Genomic DNA, 18,608 nt, shown 5'->3' with positions numbered 1-18,608 from the left:
TATTTTATTTCATGATGCTCCAAAGCACAGAGCCTGAAGAACAGAAAATGTGCAACTGTCTGAATACTTCTGGTCTGGACTTAAAAGTCATCACTTGTGGGCAATCATTTATAGAGTCTGTTAGCGAATAACGTTGGGTTTAGTATTGCACGTTCATGTAATTTTATGATTGTTTTAAATTTAAAAAATCCATAGCCATATATATATCTTTTTCCTTTTTAGCTAAAGAAGCACCATGACTTAGTCTCACCCTGTTCCCATATATACATTTTCCATCTATATACAGTATATATATTTTATATATATATTTTGAGGACATGATATGATGCCTAAAACATCAACTGAGACTGAGCTGTATCGTGCTAAACTGCTGTTGTGAGAAGGCCCACTATTACTCATATTTCAACACTTTCTCATCTCTAGTCTCTCTGGTTTGGAGTTCAGCACAAAATTTTTGTTTTTACGTCCATGCAACAGATGCCAGCTGTGCTGTCAGAGGTGCAGGGACGGTAGGGAATCATGCATGTTAAAAACAGATAAGTCCGGACAGGTCGACTCATGATTTAGTGTTTAGAAAAAGACAACACTTCCTGCTGCTGTTTCACATTAAACACTTTCCAACAACAAAACAGAGAAAGACTTTGATTGTGAAGCGGGCTCATTCCACCAGGGTTTGACTGCTAACTATTATTGAGGTTATTGGTTCTTAAAAAACAAGGAAAAGAAGAAAAAGCTTCTTCTTGTGGTGTCCAGCAACTGGAACTGCATTTTTCCACATCTATTAAACCACAGTAAATTTTATTGAGGTTACTGGCTGATACACAGAGAACAAAAAATCATGGAATGAAAGCTTCTTCAGCTTTTCATGTCAGGACCTACAGGATGAATTGTGTCTCTCACCCTGGGACTCAGGCACAAACAAATTACAGACGTGGTCACATGGGGACCCAACAACCACAGATCCACGAACCGTTCAAACTTTATGAGGTCAGACTGCAGGGAATCATACATGTTAAAAACAGATAATAAGTCATGACATGTTGACTCATTCTGCCCTGCTGGCAGAAAGAAGACACAAATCACACACGCCAGTGACAGAGTCTGTATGTGTGTGTGGGTGTGTTTAAGAGAAAATATGTGTATTCAGACATGCTTCCGTACTATTCAGTTAACATGAGATCATGCGTTCATTCTTGCATGCAGTGTGTGTGTGTTTTTTCTGGCACATGTGTCTGATGTATGTTTTCATCCTTATAGTCTATTGCATGTGTGTGTGTATGTGTGTGTGTGTCTAAGAGACGTTCAGCGGTCATCAGACCAGCCAGGCACCAGTCCCAGACAGCGAGGTCAGAGTCATTCACTAATCATATTAACATTCCTCCATAATGACCCAATGCATAACTCGCCCTTTTCAGTCTTTTCCCCTCTCCCTCCATCCATCTGCCCCACTCATGCTTTCCATTTTACCCCACCACTTCCACTCCAGTCTATATTTCTGACTTGATCTTATCTACCTCATCGCTTCATTCTTTCTGTCTCTTTTGAACTATTCTGTCCATCTTTGACCTTCAACAGCTCTCTCTCATTTGTTGACTTTTACTCCCGTAAGTTTTCCTCTGTTTTCCTTCTCTTCTCATTTTCCTCTCTCTCAACTCAACTCAACAGTCCTTTCATTTCCTCAACTTAAATCCCATCTCATCTTTCTTTCTATCCCCCTCTTTCCTCTCAAATGACCATGTGTATTCCGATGCGGTCTAATCCAGCAAGAGATCACCAATTTAATACCGAGGCCACAAAATTATGGGCAATGATGAACACCTTCTACAAGTGTTTCCATCACTGTTTACCGCATCATTTCATTAGAAGTAAGCACCACTCAACTTCAAGAGTGGAGAAAAGCTTTTTTGCAATAATAACATGATTTTACTATTAGTTTCCTTCAGTTTACCTTCATCTTTTTGTCTTCATATCTTAATTTAGGAGAAAACACCCTACTGTTTATTGGAGCTCAGTGAACTGTGGAGCAGAGGCCAGATGCATAAAACTCTGTGTAGATCCACAACAAACACTGTGTGTATGCACAGAGACAGAAATATGCGTACAGTCCTTTCATCAGGTTTATAGAGCCGCACACACGCCTGGTTCTGTTTTATAAATCATTTCAGAGTTGGATGCATGTGCACTGGCCTCATTTACACTCCCACAGTTCACATAAATGGATGTAGAAACACTCTTAAAAATCAGTTTGCATGTCTATACTCGTGCCCGCTCCACCACTCATTAGACCTGTCAGTGAGATGAACGGCAAATGCGACACAGACGTGGATTGTGTCGCATTGGCGAGGTTCTCCAGGATTATCAGAGCAGCTGTCATAATGCAAGACCGTGACGCATTGGTTGTGGCTATTTACAGCGACTGTATCGATAATTTATCACACGTATCTATAAACCATCATCGCTGTAATGTCTCAGTCATCGTTATGAAATATCAGAAAGATGATCAATTAATCAATTCATTTATAGCGCTCACATTGACGCAGACTTACAGGAGGGCCCCTTTCACAGTTGAATCAAATTAGAAAACTGTGTGTATGCCTGGTTTGATGAGTGTGTGAGGTGCGCACATTCTTCTTTTATAATGCTAGTATGACTTTCTTTCTATCAAGAAGATGTTTTTATTCAGAGATTTTTCCCACCAAAGTCAGAACATTTCTCCTTATTAAAAAAAAAGAACTGATCCTAAAAAGGAGCAGAAGTCTGTGGTTAGATTTCCAATACTTCAGTGAGAAAAGAGTAAGATGTATCTGTTGGATTTAAGATCCACTGAAGGTCTGTCAGCACGGGAAGTCTTACTGTTGCAAGCATGCGACAGAAGTGTGCTGACTGCAGGTCAGTTTTGTGTTGTTTTAGGCATTTTTACTTTCTTATATGACGTATGTATATATGTGTGTGTGTGTGTGGTTGAGGGAATCTCTATCAACACCAGGTTTGCTTCTGCTGATCTCCAGCCAAATCAAATGGTGCCTGTGTGACTTGGCTTGGACCAGCCTGCCTCAAAATGTTTATGCATTTGGCTTGATGTTCTGCAGTGGCTTTCATATTAACATCATCTTTAACTCCTTACACACACACGTGCACACACACGTGCACACACACGTGCACACACACGTACACACGTACACACGTACACACGTACACACGTACACACACACACACACACACACACACACACACACACACACACACACACACACACACACACACACACACACACACACACACACGCACACACAGAATATCTTACTTGGTCAGTCGTGAGCGTGTGAATGTGTGTGAATGATTTAATTGTTAATGGCTCCAAATCTCTGACAATGAGTCAGTCGTTAAGTGCTCCAGTCAGTCATAACCACCGAACCTTGCTGAAGATTACCTCATGACTAATCGTGTGTGTGTGTGCGAGTGTGTGTGAGTTTAGCTCAGTGGTGCAGTGGTCCATGGGGACTTGAAAGAGATGGAGGGGGAACATAGGACAGACAGCGGAACAATAAATGTCTGAACATAAGAGTATCTCCATTATTGACTAAGACAGCGAGAGGATGTATATCATATCTGTACTGTGTGTGTGCGCGTGCGCGCGTGTGTGTGTGTCTATGCTAGTAGACGCTGCTATGTGTCTGGGTCCACTGAGTCGGCACTGATCCCATCTTGTCTGACTTGGGGATTACAACCTCCTGACCTGCTGCTCAGAGTACTCACATACATCAACACACACACACACACACATACGCACACAAAAAAAACACACACAACCACAAACACACACACACACAGATGAAGAAGTGAGAAACTGGTGAGAGTGGGAGGAAAGTAAATAAAACTGGCAAAAGTAATAATAAAGGATAAAAGAGAAATAAGAGACGAGAGAAATGCTGAGGAATATTTACAGCAACTGAGTTCTTCCCTGACTTTTCATGCTTTGCAGAACATTTTCAATCTGAAGAAAATGTACATTACATAGCTGAAGATATGCTGCATAATAAAAAGCAAAGCTTGTCAAATGTAGAATATCTGCTCTCTAATTGCTTTGCGTTTGTCTTTTCCGTCTAACCACTTATTTTCTCTGTCTTGATCCCTCCTTCTCTCTGTCTCACAGTTGTTCTGGACCATCAGTGTAAGCCCAGTTTCCTTTCTGTTCCATTTGATTCAGCACATTTGTACCGTTCCAACGCTCCACTTGTCCTTATAAGGCCAGAGTGACTAACAGCACTGGGCTCAATCCCATGATCACACAGGAAACACCACTGTTTGACTGAAAAGTGTGCAGATGTGTGACTGTGTTCATGTGTGCTTGTGTGTGTATGCTGATATGTTTGCATGCATGCGTGCGTATGTGTGTTTCTCAGGCCAATGCTGTTTTTGTAACTTCTGCGCCAGATAATATTTGCGAACCATCTGATCTTAGTCATTCATGTCTCTGCACAAAAACAGCCTGACATGTTTTCTCTATTAGCTTTCATTTTCTGTATCCAGTCAGTCATCCTTGTGTTCACTGAAGGAGTGCAGGTCCTACCCTGCTGCTTCGAGAAGAATGCTGGTGTGTCAGACGGTGAATTTACTTTGGAAGTCCCCAGAGATGCCAAACACTAAACCTTATCCAATTTGTGCAATGGGTAAGATTTGTAATGCGATTCAATTCTTAGTCGAATCTGTCAGCGAAGTCGATAAAGGGGCTTTTCTGCAAAAATGCTTAACGCAGGGAGAGTCCTCACAGTCGAAAAGTCTCTCTCGTACAACGGAGCCGCAGTTAAATATAAGTTCATTACACATTGTGTGTATTCAGACAGAGATGGAAAGTAAAAGAATATGATCCGAGCAATGGGTTTCAACAGCACAAATGTGTTTCTCCACGAGAAAAGCTGCGGTTTAGTATTCGCACATTTGATTGTGTGTTTTAAGCGTGTTCCTGTACTGTATGTGTTAGCATGCTGGCTGCGTGCGTTAATCTGTGTCTTCATGTTTGAACTTGTGCTCTGTTATCTGTGTGTATGCACATCTGTGTGTACGTTACTTTGTGTGCAGGTGTGTATGCTGAATGAGCAAAAAAAAAAAAAAATTACACATTAGACCCCTTTGATACGCATCCCCTTCAAATCATGAGATTAGGAATGCAGTCTGTAAGTGAGGTGTGAGTGTCTGCTGCCAGTAGTGCAGTCTTTGGTGATTGGGTGATGTGGTACAGTATATTCCAGTGGATTTATAGTCACCCAGAGCTGGCATTAATAATGGAGCCCGGAGAAATATGATCTTACTTGGTACAGTTGGCATACTGAAGAACAAAACTCACTTTTTGCCTTCTCTCTCTTCTCTCAAATTCTGCTTTTCTTGTTGCACTTGTTCTGACTACATACTGAATATATACTGTGTTTACATGCACATCTTTCCATCCTTCTCTCTGTCCAAGTGCTTGAACTCTGTGACAGGAGGATACAAATTAAAAGTGTAACCTGACTAAATGAGTTAAATGCAGATGCTTCCACATATGTGCGCTGCATGGTACAGTTAAACTATTAACATTCAGTCTTGCTCTGTGGCAGGTATGAAAATGCTGAGCAGGCCCAGTTGATTCAGATTTTGTATCAAGATGGCAAGAAGAAAAGGGTTCATTGAAAGAAGGTTCATTGTTGGGGCATGAATGGCAGGAGCTAGACTGGCTCATGTTTACACAGGAACAGTGACTAAAGTGACATCTGCATTTAGATCGATGGGTAAGACGTCAGTCAATATGGTCAGGAGTTGCGGTCAGTGACCATGATGCTCGTGCATTAGTGCGATATATAAGGAGAAACTGAAGAGCGACTATTCCTCGGTTGACTGAGAATGTCAATGCAGAACTTGATCAGACTGTGACAGCAAGAGACAATTACACAATTCCATATTATAGTAGGGTTGCAGTGCTAAATCCCCTCATTACATACATGAATGCACAATTGAGAGACACCATCGGAACTGGTCTACAGAGATGCAGAAATGGTCAGATGAGTCATTCTGCACCATGTTCTCTACAAGTGGGTGAGTGCATGTGTGGCGTACAGCAAGACAACAGTAAAGGCCTGAATGCTTGACCTCTGCAGTGAGGAGATCGGGCGGCTCTGTTATGCTATGGGGGACATTTTGGTGACACTTTAGAGGGAAGGGTCACCTTTATCCTAAGATGAAACATTTCTATCCTGATGGGAGTGGGCTCTTCCGAGATGACAATGCCCCCAATCATAGGGCACGAGGGGTCAGCCAACGGTTTGATGAATATGAAAATCTCAGATTTCAACCCAGTAAAACACTTACCGGAGATTTTGGACCGACATGTTAAGCAGCGCTATACCGTACTCAAAACACCAAATGGGGGAATATCTTTTGGCAAAGTGGTTTTCATCCCTCCGCAACAGAGTCCAGAGACTTGTAGATTCAATGCCAAGGAGCAGTGACGCTGTTCTGGTGCCACGTGGTGGCTCAACACCTTACAACACACATAATGTTGTTTTTTCCTTTCATGTGTCACGCGTCTGTAGATGTATGAATGGTTGGACCCTTACAATCCTCTCAACCAACCAACATAAGCATTTCATTCTTCAATGTCATATTCAATAGAAAAAAATAATGATGTACCTCTTATTGGAGAGGGAAAGTAATAATGCTGAAAGAACATGAACCAGAGTAAATGTGATGGAGAGAAAGGAAGAGAGAGAATGGATTGAGAGAGAGATGAAAAAACAGTTTTTATGTAGCGCACAAACAACTCTCTTAACCCTGTCTGTTATAACAAAGACCCACACTCAGCTACAAGGTTTCCTGCAGTCCCTTTTTATTAATAGAGGGTTGGGGTTCGATCCCCTGCCTGTCCACCTATAAAACTACCAAGGTAGCACGCCTATTTCTGTTTTATAATGGCTGAAATCACATGAACAGTTTCGAGGTCACAAAGGAAAGGGTTATGTGTGTGTGTGTGTGTGTGTGTGTGTGTGTGTGTGTATGCGTGAGTGTGGAAAGTGTGAGGGCAAAGAGGTTTTGTCTGCCCCGGCATGGCTGTAAAATGACAAATATAAAGGTCTGCCAAGTACACCTCCATGGTATGGACAAAATATCTTATTTTAGAGGCCTAAATTTATAGCATTAGTCTCACAGAACAAGTTTCATTCAAGCAGAAACTATAATTAGAATTATTACCTATAAACGCTGATTTATGCAATTTATACCAACTACCACCATGCGTTCAGAAACTGTAACACAGTGACACATTTTTTATTGTGTTGACTTTGTACTGCAGGACACTGTCAGTTCTAATCAGAAGTGAAATAATCATAGCCTTTTTATATATAGTACATGAAGTAACAATATTTCAGACACTTAAATAAACCTAACTCCCTTGTAATCAATAACTCAATGAAGTCTACAAAGCTTAGACATCAAGAGACATTTAGCATCTTTGTGATGCTCCTAACCATGCTAGCCATGTACTGTAGCCATTTTCACTTCTTGCTTGTTGGGGGGATTTTTATCTGCAGTTCGAACTTCATCAAGAGAAAGACATGCTGAGTCTGACTGAGGTCACATGACTGACTTGGTCAATGAAGAAGACTGTTTAGCCATAAACAGTGATTGGTTGCCTTATGTGGAAGGATCAATAGCCTGAGGCATTACTCTAGAATGAAGGGACTGTCGACAGTGCTGCTTATCTATTCTACTGTTCACCCAATATCGATGTGAACACACCCTTAAAGCTGAAATTCAGCAATTCAACCATTATTGTTCCGTTACAATCCGCTGTGCTTGAGTAGTATATACCCAAATCAATGAAAATCATGTCTCTCCTTATACTTGCACTGTTCCGACAGAATGCATGCTCTTTTGCCAAATTTGGAGATGACGACATCACGTAATGGCCATGATCTTATTCAGGAAATACTAACTACAAATACTCCTAATACTATCCCCTTACCATATATTGAATGCAGGAATTGCTCAGACATTGTGTAGGAATAGAGTTTAAGTTCAAACCTAGAAGTACAAACTAATAAAACTTAAGCAAACTACAAGAACCTTCAACAAAAGACTTTAACTGTGAGAATATTACACATTAAATTTGTGATTTCTTTAATGAAAGACAGGGAAAACACATCTTTCCCAACCGCAAAAATACCACATATTTATAGTACAGACATTTTGAGTTCCAAATGACATATTCTTACTTAAAATATTTGCTAATTAATTAAGCAGGATCTCACAGGGGGCTTATAGGGTGGATGTATACTATGAAATGTCACTAAAAAAGGTAGGTGATCCATTCATGGTCAAACATAAGCAGCACAATGAGACAAGCTGATTCTTTCACAGGATACAAGTTTAGTCAGAACTGCAATAAATAACGGGGGAAAAAAAGTCTTGCCTGAGGAATCAGAGACCTCACCTTACTTCACCCTGCACTCCAAATAGAGAAATATGGCTCTTTGTACAGGATGGAAAAACTGTGTTCATTGTTAGTCACGGGTCTCAGTGGGTGATACTCATGACTAATATGCCCACATACATACAGAATGTGGCACTAAATTGTGCTATCATGGTGAAAAGCCTTTCTGTATTTGCTCAAGTCAATACTCTGTGTCAGTGTCCCAGCATTTCTAACCTATTTAGTTTGTCTGGGATGGTGTCAAGACCATTAAAAAGAAAGTTGTGGAACTATTGTTTTCCACTGCAGAGATTCCCTCATCTGTCAAATTTAGCTCACCGTGCATTTTAGAGACTTTATACAGAGTCTTTAAAATGCACGGTTAAATTACCAACAAATACAATCTTATTTTTTTTTTAATTTTGATTAAGCTGAAAAAACGTTAGTCTTTTATGTAAATTCACAACATACCCTACACTGTCCACATGCTGAATGGGTAGGACAAATGGATAAAAGTGAGAAAAAAGAAGAGATTTCACAGTAGTCAGTTTAAAATGGGCAAAAAAAGAGAAGATAAAATAAGAAAGGTTGTGGGAATAGTGTGCCGGGATTTTCCCAAATTCTATTGTGAATCACACAATGGCGTGCCTGTCTCTGGATGGTAATAGTGACAAGGTTAGGGAGAATATTGGACTCAGTTCAGGGGACTGAGACCTTGACCAAAGACGAAAAAGAAATGCCAGAAACACACGCACGCACGCACGCACACGCGCACGCACGCACACGCGCACACACACACACACACACACACACACACACACACACACACACACACACACACACACAGACAGACTACAACATGGATCCGGACGTATTTCTGACAGTACAAAGAATTCAGTCTTGATCAACAGGATATGATACAAGATCCTCTTATAACTATACATGGATTTGGAGGTGGCACAGATGACCAAGTCTGCCAATGTTACTGTATGTCCAGGGGCATTTTTGATCTTAAGTGCCAATAGCAACAAAACTGAATCTGTTACATATGTGTTTCCTTCGACTTGTTGAAGACAATAGCGACATCTGCTTTCAAACGATTATCTTCACAGGAAAGCACAGTCTTAAATATTCCAAAGTTTAATTCAGCCAGTGCCATATGTTGCTATACTTTACTCAAACACTGACAAAGTTGACAAAATATCTGACCAAACAATATGTCTTCATTTTCTGGTGAATTGGTTCATCAGCAGTGAATTGTTATGGGTAAAAGACCATCATGCAGTTCTTCCAAAATGATCTGATCTATACTAAATGGCTGGCAGAGTTAAAAGTGAACTTGTCATGGTTTTGAAGAGGATGTAAAACACATTACATCACTTGCCTTGACTTATTGCCATGGTCTAAACTTCACAGGGACTACGTGTGTGTATGCGTGCATGTTTTTAAGTGCGTGAAGGGGAAATAGAATATCAAATTAGTAAATAAAAACCTTCTGATTGTCTCATTGGATTCAGTTCACTCCGAATTCAAAGCTTCATTATACGGAGAGAACATTTTGTCAACTGGAAAAAATAAAGAACTGAAGGGAACAGCTGGCTGGACACACATCCATACAGTATCAGGAGTAGATGGGGAAACAATTCAGACAGTGAAGTTTTATTTTTCCAAACCCACAATTCCCAACTCTGAGACTTTTATCTGCCGGCCAGAGCGCTAGGACCTTTCTTTGTGGGGTTTGCATGTTCTCCCTGTTTCGGTGTGGGTTTTCTTCCCACAGTGCAGAGGTATACTGATTACATCAAATACAAATTCCCTGTAGGTAAGAATAGGAGTGCAAATGTATTCTTCTGTCTTCTGTTTCTGCCCCATGATAGACTAAAAACCTGGCCAGGGTGTTTCTCACCTTTCACCCTTCAGTACATGCTGGGATAGTCAGCACCCTGATGCTGAAACGGATACAGGAAACAGATGCATGAGTGGAAAAGAAAAAAAAAAAAAAAAGAAAAAAAAATCATCAACAGTTAATAATCCAATTAAATGACTTATTCAGATATCCTTCCTTAGTTTGCAAACTGGCATACTGACGACAGCACAGCTGTGCTATATGACATAAAAATGCATTACATTATATTAATTCACTTCATTGGTATGCTGTATTGCTAATGATTTAAGTTTTCAGTTTTGAGGATTTGGCGCCCAGCTATACGAACAGGAGCTAAGCATGATGACTCAGTATAACTTGGAGGAAAACAATGAATATTTACCAGTATCACACTCTAATTACCTGTTTTTCTCATGCCTGTTGTCTTTTGAAGCAATCTATGCAAATTATAATTGTCTATATAAAGAGTTTGAGTAATTTAACCAGAATTGATTGCAAAATCTATTTTGTTGATCAAGTCAATGTGGAAATGTAAGAGTAAAATGTTTCCATGATGGCTTGATCACAATACAGTCCTGAAGCTTTCCACTATGTCCCCTGACAAAAAGCATTTTCACTTGATGAATTATTTCTTATGGTCGTAAACTCATATTTAGTCTTCATGCTGTAAACGTGTAGAATTGCTTAAATAATAGGAAATAGAAGGACATAGACAGAAAGACATAGATAAAGATGGGGGGAGACAGAGGTAAAGACGTGCATCAGCTATGGGTTTGGATTACAATAAAACACTTTCACCTTCAGACAAGCAGCATGCCAATCCCTGTGGGGGTGGTTTTGAGTGGGACTTAGGCAGTTAAATGGCTCTTATTCAGATATGTCCTACATTTTTCCCTACTATTGAGGGGGGTGACATTTTGAAAATGGGCAAAAGAATGGAGATAAGTAGCCTGAATGAGCATCTAATGTTCTCTTTGACCCCTGACTATGAGTCCCATGAGCAGAAAGTTGCACACTCTCTCCAACCTGTTTTTAAAGCAAGAACACAGTTACTAAGGAAAAAGGAAAAAAGACCATTAAAATGCTCTCGAGCAAAGTATTTGGTCCTGAACTGTTCCAGTGACTTTAGTAACTACTCAGTCAGACTGTGGCTATACTGACAAGCTTCAGGTGAGCAAATTTGTACAATAAAGAAAACAGGAGGTTGCAAAAAGGAGCGTAGCAACCCTTTAAGATGAAGCAAAAACAAAAAGCAGCACAATGAGCAGGCAGCAGCACTGCAGCTCAGTGTGCTCTAAATCTGAGGTTTCCGTGCTATTTCATTCTGCATCACACAACTAAATGTCATTAGTAATTAAATGACTAACTGTAAATGAACACACATATTAAACCCCAAAGTACAAAAAAAAACTAGATGAAAGCTTTTCATTATAATTAAATCCTATAATAAAGGCTGTGTCACACCGCCCACCATAACAATTGGCTTCCATACCCTCTGTGTAGGACTGTGTGTGTGTGTGTGTGTGTGCGGCAAAAGCAATGGCACCCTGTTGATTTAGTTCCCCTCTCCTTAGGGAGAAAGTCTGTTGTTGTCTTCCAAAATACACACACCCACCCACAAGCACACAATGCACTCACTTGGAAACGAACTTGTGGTGTGGCTTTTGATGCTTGATAATTGTTTTTAGGCAAACATAATTTTGCTAGCGGAGACAGCTAACCCATAACCATGAATCAGTGAGATGGTAATGGAGCCATAGGGGGAAAAAACACACACACACACACACACACACACACACACACACACACACACACACAATATACTGTGGCAACATTGCATGAGGAACTCTCCCCTTCTGCCTTCATCTCTGGTTTTGTTTCTCTCTCTCTCTACACGTAAGTTTCCATTGCTTTTACTTTCCATAGTCATTCAGCAGGTCCTATACAAAAAATAAAAACGTCTTAAGGAGAAACAAACAAACCAATAAAAGTGAAGTTGGATTAGTTTGCCGTCGGCTCACCTCTATAACCATTACTTCTCCCTCTCCCCTTCCCACAGAAAGCCAGTCAGGTAAATAATCGCCTCTGCTTTAATTAATAAATGCGTCATCCTTAATGAGAGGGGCTTATTAGGCCCTATGGCAACTGCTACTGGTCTGTTTTTCTTTTGATTTTTTTCTTTTCCTTTTTTTTTTTACTTTCCAACTTCAAACTTAATTTCCACCTCTGAAGCATGCTAATTGCTCTCGCTCTCTGCTTTATAAACAACAAAAAAAAGTTTTCTCATTTGGAGGCAGAGAGCGGTGTAATGTGCGGCTATCGATCGCAGGGTAAAGGAGATTGCCCCTAGCTGGCCACAGACCAAATTAATTTTATATCTGAATTAAAGTGGGGCAGGTGTATATTTGGATACACGAAAGGCGCTACATTTCTGAATCATTCAATGTCACTTTCAGCATTTACATAAAACTCACACTGATTGAACACCACTTCAGTGCACCCTAGAACCCAGAATAAATTTTAAATAAACTACTGACTACGGATGTAAACCTGCTTTCATTATCAACTAATCTGCCAATTCGTTTCTTGATTAACTGGTTTGGTCCATAAAATATCAGGAAATACTGAAAAATGTCACAATATTGTGGAATCCCAAAGCATCGTCTTCTTATTTCTACTTTTGTCTGAATCCTCATAGAGCCAACAGGCTCTGCAAAACTACAACCGAGCAACCGGATCATATTACACCTGTTGTACTCTTTACTTTATTTTAACAAGTGAATTGAACATAACACAATGACCTTTTAAAGCACCACATGACCTGGTGCCCGGCTACATTACAGAGCTGTTCAGTCTGATATTCTACAGCAGTGGCCTTTCAGCTGCTCCAGAGTCAAGGTCTAAGGACCAGGGGTGGCCAAGTCTTCTCTGCTAGTGGGCTCAGGATCTGGAACACTCTATTGCCCAGAGGCCCATTCTCTCATAATCCATCCACACCTGGATCCAGGTAAACTACTGAAAATTGATGAATTAACTGATCAGTTAAACACACTTGTCTATTATGAGTCAATGAGTTTCCTAAAAACTGTCTCCTGAGAGCCAAAAGTCACAACTACTGTTACTGTCTACAGCAGGCAAGAAAAAAAGACCTACAGATACTCTATAAGAAGACCTCTTTTTCTCTTCATGCATTGACTCAGTTACTACATTTAGAAAGTAATTCCCTGGTATGTGGGTTCCTGCAGGCAGCACTGACTTCTACTGTGCTGACTGTATTTCTTGACGTACAAGCACATAATGTCATTTTCCTACGCAACCCTGAGGACTCGTGGCCTGGTGTATTGTAACTCCATTAAGTAATACACATACTGTAATACACACCCAAGCACATAAGCACGCTGAGTCATCTCCTCAGCATTTAAAACCCTGAAGTGTTTTCTATCAAAATATTTCATCTTAGAAGTGAAAACATTAATGATTCAATGAATGATTAAATTATGGAATGCTGATCAACAGTAAAATGATGCAGTTATTTTATTTTGTATTCATCTTTTAACCATAGTTTAATGAAGTTTGACAGCATAGAAGTAAAGCTTGTGTCTCTGTCCAGCTGAGCTGAATTGAAGTGTCGATCGCGGTGCAGTGGTTAAACTGTGATGTGCTGCAATAAACCTGTCCATTTGTCAGAGGTGATTAATTTTAGCTCCACAGTGAAGACCTAATTTTGTTTAGTTTTTTTTTTTTCTAAAAAAGCCTGGAAGCTTAAATATCAGTGTGACAAGAGGAGGCAAGGTGAAATTCAGGAGGCACCTAATTTTACAGCAGGGAAGTTGGATTTGAAGTAAGGCAGAAACAGACCAGGCATCGTGTGTGTCCTGAAAAGACAAACTGTACTCAGTGATACCGTACTGCATCGCTGAAAGAGTGTGATTAAGATTTGTTTTAGTTAGCAGGAAGGAAAAAACGATAAGCGGTTGTTCTTTGTTCAAATAAGGAGCCTGAAGCCGCCTGCATCACTGTGTATCCCTGCAGAGTTTTAACATCCACTCACAATAACTGAATAATAAATAATCTAGATTTTCCATGACATCAGCTCAAATTGTTCTCTCACCCAAGTTTATATGTTGAGTGACAAATAAGATGTGTTGTGTAAATAAATTGTGTCTGAAAGAGTCAACAGTGGAAGAAATAGTGCAGCAGAGCTTTATGAAACCTGGAATAAACCACAAGCCTTATACCAAACTGTCAAACATGTCACAGGTTTTGATTTGCACCTCCTTTATTAACAATGTAAATCATAAAAACTCACTAGACGTCTAGAAGTCTAGACTTTAGGCATTAAGAGGAGATGCCAATACCATTACCACAACACACAAGAAAATAACCAAAAGAAATCAGCAGGTAAAAAGGGACATATTGTCAGTGTCTGTTTGACCAAGTGCTACAGCAAAACAATGGCGCTGTCAGACTAACAAAAATAAAATGTGATACCTAGCAACATGTTTATAATAGAAGTACTCACACTTGGTTAGCAACAGCTGCAAACAAAGTCATGCCGGGGTGACACCTGGTACCAGTGTGGGAGGTGATTTCTTGTTAGCACATTAATCATACACCGTCATTACGGCATCGCAGATGTGCTTTGGAGCTTTTTTACAGCATGACTCAGGCAGCCTGAGATCAGACGTGGATCTGTGAGGACTCGACTATGATTCTGTGATTTGAAAAACAGTACCTGCAAGATGACAAGCAAGTAAAACCTCCACTTATCTCCTCCGTGTCTCATCCTCAGTGAAACGTGGATCGTACCAGTCCTATCAGCTCAATACCTGCAGGAGCCGTTCACGTCAAAGAGCAACTCGCGGATGACAGCTAAAGGGCCTCGATCACTCAACAGATGCAATAAAAGCAGTGACTCACACAAATACTCATGTGCATACACACACAATGTACTGGTGTGTGCTCTGATGACGGACAGTCTGATGAGGAGTAAAATAAATATGAGGAGAGAAAAAAGGTTCAAATTAAGAGACTATGAGGAGATTTACCTGATCTATATTTCAGTGGACTTTCCTGTCGCTGTGCGCTTGTTTGTGTGTCCATATGTACATGTGTGTATGTGTGCGTTTGATGTTCCTTACCCTGTGTGCATCGTTTTCGTGCCCTCTGCGTCGTGGGTCCAGCTCCTCATAAGGTGGTACCATTCCTTCTCTTCTTGCCTGCTGGTACTCTCTCCGTAGCTGCTGGATCCTGTCCACACTGCTACACACACACACACACACACACACACACACACACACACACACACACACACACACACACACACACACAAGTAGAGTAGGCAGGCACACAGATGCAACCAAGCATACACATACACACAGAGACACAAAAGCAAAAGAAGACAAAAATGTTTTAGGAAACAAGCTTTTTACATGGCTCTGAAAAACAAACATGTAATTGGGTTAATTAAGTTGTTACACATGCAAGGTGAAAATTAAGAATTTTCAGACCCCACAGGCGCAGGAATGCAGCCAAAAACGAAGTAAATTCAGCACTATTTGGGGATTTCTGGGCTTAACTTAACAACATGCATGATCAATTATAGTTTGCTATATGTTTTTACATAAGTCTTTGTCACCGGATCAAATCTGTATTAATATAAAATGAAAAAACTTTTAAGAGCTCTGGCATCACCAGAACATAGCTGTCCTGATGATGAGCGAGTCAACAGAAGCCATTTGTTTATTTAAACAGTAATTTTCCCAACATCAGTGTGCAGAAATTTGACTGCAGAAATAAAGACTAGAAAGACCCACCTGTATATGTGCACACTCACGTGCGTGCGTGCCTGTGCCACGCACACATGCACAGATCAATCTCTTAACCGTTCTGACTGCCTACATCTATATCTGGGGTTCCATGTTTTTCCTTTTTTCTCTTGCAAAAGGCAAGAAAACAAAAACATCAATCATTCTATGAATATTCTTTCTCTCTGTCAACAGAGGAAATATGCAGCATATCACCACTGAACCCTGGGCACCCTTGTGAGTCATGCACATACACACATATCCACTCACCCACACATAATGGAAATATGGAAAGCCATATCTACACATATGTTCCCAGATGCACCATTAGAACTGCACTGTGCAATTTCATGAACCAAGTTGGTGGAAGGAGGAAAAACACACTGATATACCACCAGGACTTATGAAAAGTCAGAATAATAGCAACCCACTCTCTCCCTTTTCTCCAAGGCACTCTGTAAACTATGCCATCAGAGAGGTCATGCAAAACTGTTGCACTACAAAGAGTCAGCATGTCACCCATAATGTGCATGGATATTGCTCTGTTTTAGATGTGTGGGTATTTGTTTCTGTGAAACTGGAAATCCCCAGTCAAATCTAGACTTTGATAAAAAACTGTAAGATCAGGGATAACTGCTCTGGAGGGAGCTTTAGGAAACCAGCGGCTGCTTGGGATAGTCCATCCCTAACAGGGGTCGTGGTCCAGGTGAGAAACCCTGAAGATGCTCAGAAAATACAGACAAGAGCCAATCATCATACACTCAACATAGAGGTGCAAATACATATGAGCTAAGCTCAAATACAGTAGCCCATCTGAAAGCATATCCACTCTACATTTCTTTCATGTAAAAATGAGTCTTTGTCAAGACAGACTTCTTCCCTGATTTAGCACTGACTGTGTGTGTTTACTCTTCAAACTGGCAATTCGGTGATTCAGTGTCTATGCACAGCCCACAAAAACAGATTAGCTAAGAGGAGAAAAGTCCATGTATGTCCAATCATCGAGAGACAGAGACATTCCACAGTGATGATGGTGGACAGGGGAAAAACTGAATTGCATTGTTTAACATACCACAAGTAATGTAACAAAAGGGTTAGCAACATGATAGACAATGATGTGGCACATTCAAGTTGCTGGCACATTAGCAAGCGGACTGAAAGTGGTTCCATTGTCTAATTATTACTCTTGGAAGCTTCACACTAGCATAGTGACTATCAAAGAGAGGTCCTGCAATAATGTCATTCTGAAGGAATTAATTCCTCTAAAACAATACTGTCCTGAAAACAAAACCCTCCTCACAGATGCCAATGTAAATTATAATGTGGCTATAAAAGCTAAATGAGAAAGCACCAAAAAAAATAGGTCATGCTTTTCAACCAATGTTATTTTTCCCAAAATGTGAACTCCATTCACAAGTTTATTTTTCTCTATCCCTATGTTTCCTTTACCTGTTCTCTTGTTGAATCCTGCCCCTTCACCCCCACTCCACTCTCTGAAACCATGAACCCGGAGAGCTGTGAGAATGACTGTAATATCCACAGCTCTGAAACACATTACACCCAGTCTCACATCACAAATCATGTCTGAGCTTTGCTCTCACCCCCATGTTACAACATGACTTTGTTTAAATGTCCTTTTGTCAGCATCTTCATGCACCAAAGAGCGTCTCCCTCTTAAATCTGAATCTAATTTATTTTTATTTTTCATGTTAATTTATGAGAATATACAAACAATGAAAAACAGAATATATAGGAAAATGGCTGTCTTTCATTGATTCTTTTTTTCCCATTTAAAATTGACTGGAGTCATATAGGAGATTGAGGGAAGCTGCATTTACGTACAGTATACACTGTATCGGGGGCTGCATTGTAGCGAAACACAATCTAAAGTCGGTGTATCTGTGTGTGTTTGTGTCTGTGTACGGGTGTGTTTCTGCTCCATATTCTAGCTGCAGAGAGAAATACCGCTGTGTCAGCAGTAACACACAGCATCGACTGTGCAAAGAGCAAATTTGAAGCACAGTGAAATCAGATGCTAATTGCATCTCATGACCAAGAGAAACAACATTTTTCAGTCTTGATTGTCCTGTTACTTTGTTTCTCTATTCTGTTTCATTCCAACATTTTCTTTTCAATTAAATTTTTACAATTAAAAAAATTAAATCTAAGAAATGTCAGGTTTTTTTTTTTTCCTTAAAGCTGGACCACAACAACCAGACCAGCCTTGGAAAAATGAATGTCTGTGACTGATTGACTAAGTGATTTCAGTTACACCAGTGGTTGGCCAAGTGTTGGAGTTTCCTCATTGGCCATTGTTCTGGCAAAACGAAATGTCATCAAGGGGGCATTTATAAGCAATGCTGCCAACTTACAGCTTTTGTTGCTAGATTTACCGACTTTTCAGGTGCATTTGGTGACCTTTTACTTTTAACTCTTTCAGTCCAAGTAAATGTTTGAGGCTATTTCCATCAACAGC

The 18,608-nt window shown here is 40.2% G+C and overlaps 1 protein-coding gene across 5 annotated transcripts in view; it reads right to left on the bottom strand.

The window, feature by feature from the left end:
* The window catches only part of pard3bb (par-3 family cell polarity regulator beta b), a 200,585-nt gene that overhangs the window by 39,655 nt on the left and 142,322 nt on the right, over positions 1-18,608 (bottom strand). For 4 of the 5 annotated variants that reach the window (XM_023424879.2, XM_023424876.2, XM_023424878.2 and 1 more), the window contains one exon: positions 15,467-15,587. In XM_023424879.2, the coding sequence (XP_023280647.1) occupies positions 15,467-15,587 (121 nt within the window). The remainder of the gene's footprint in view (positions 1-15,466; positions 15,588-18,608) is intronic. The other variant, XM_023424877.2, reaches the window with a different exon arrangement.

Source organism: Seriola lalandi, unplaced genomic scaffold (genome assembly GCF_002814215.2).
Source record: "Seriola lalandi dorsalis isolate HSWRI2012SDOR001 ecotype SW California unplaced genomic scaffold, Sedor1 jcf7180002054758, whole genome shotgun sequence".
NCBI classification, from domain to species: Eukaryota; Metazoa; Chordata; class Actinopteri; order Carangiformes; family Carangidae; genus Seriola; species Seriola lalandi.
This window is presented reverse-complemented; position numbering and strand designations above follow the sequence as displayed.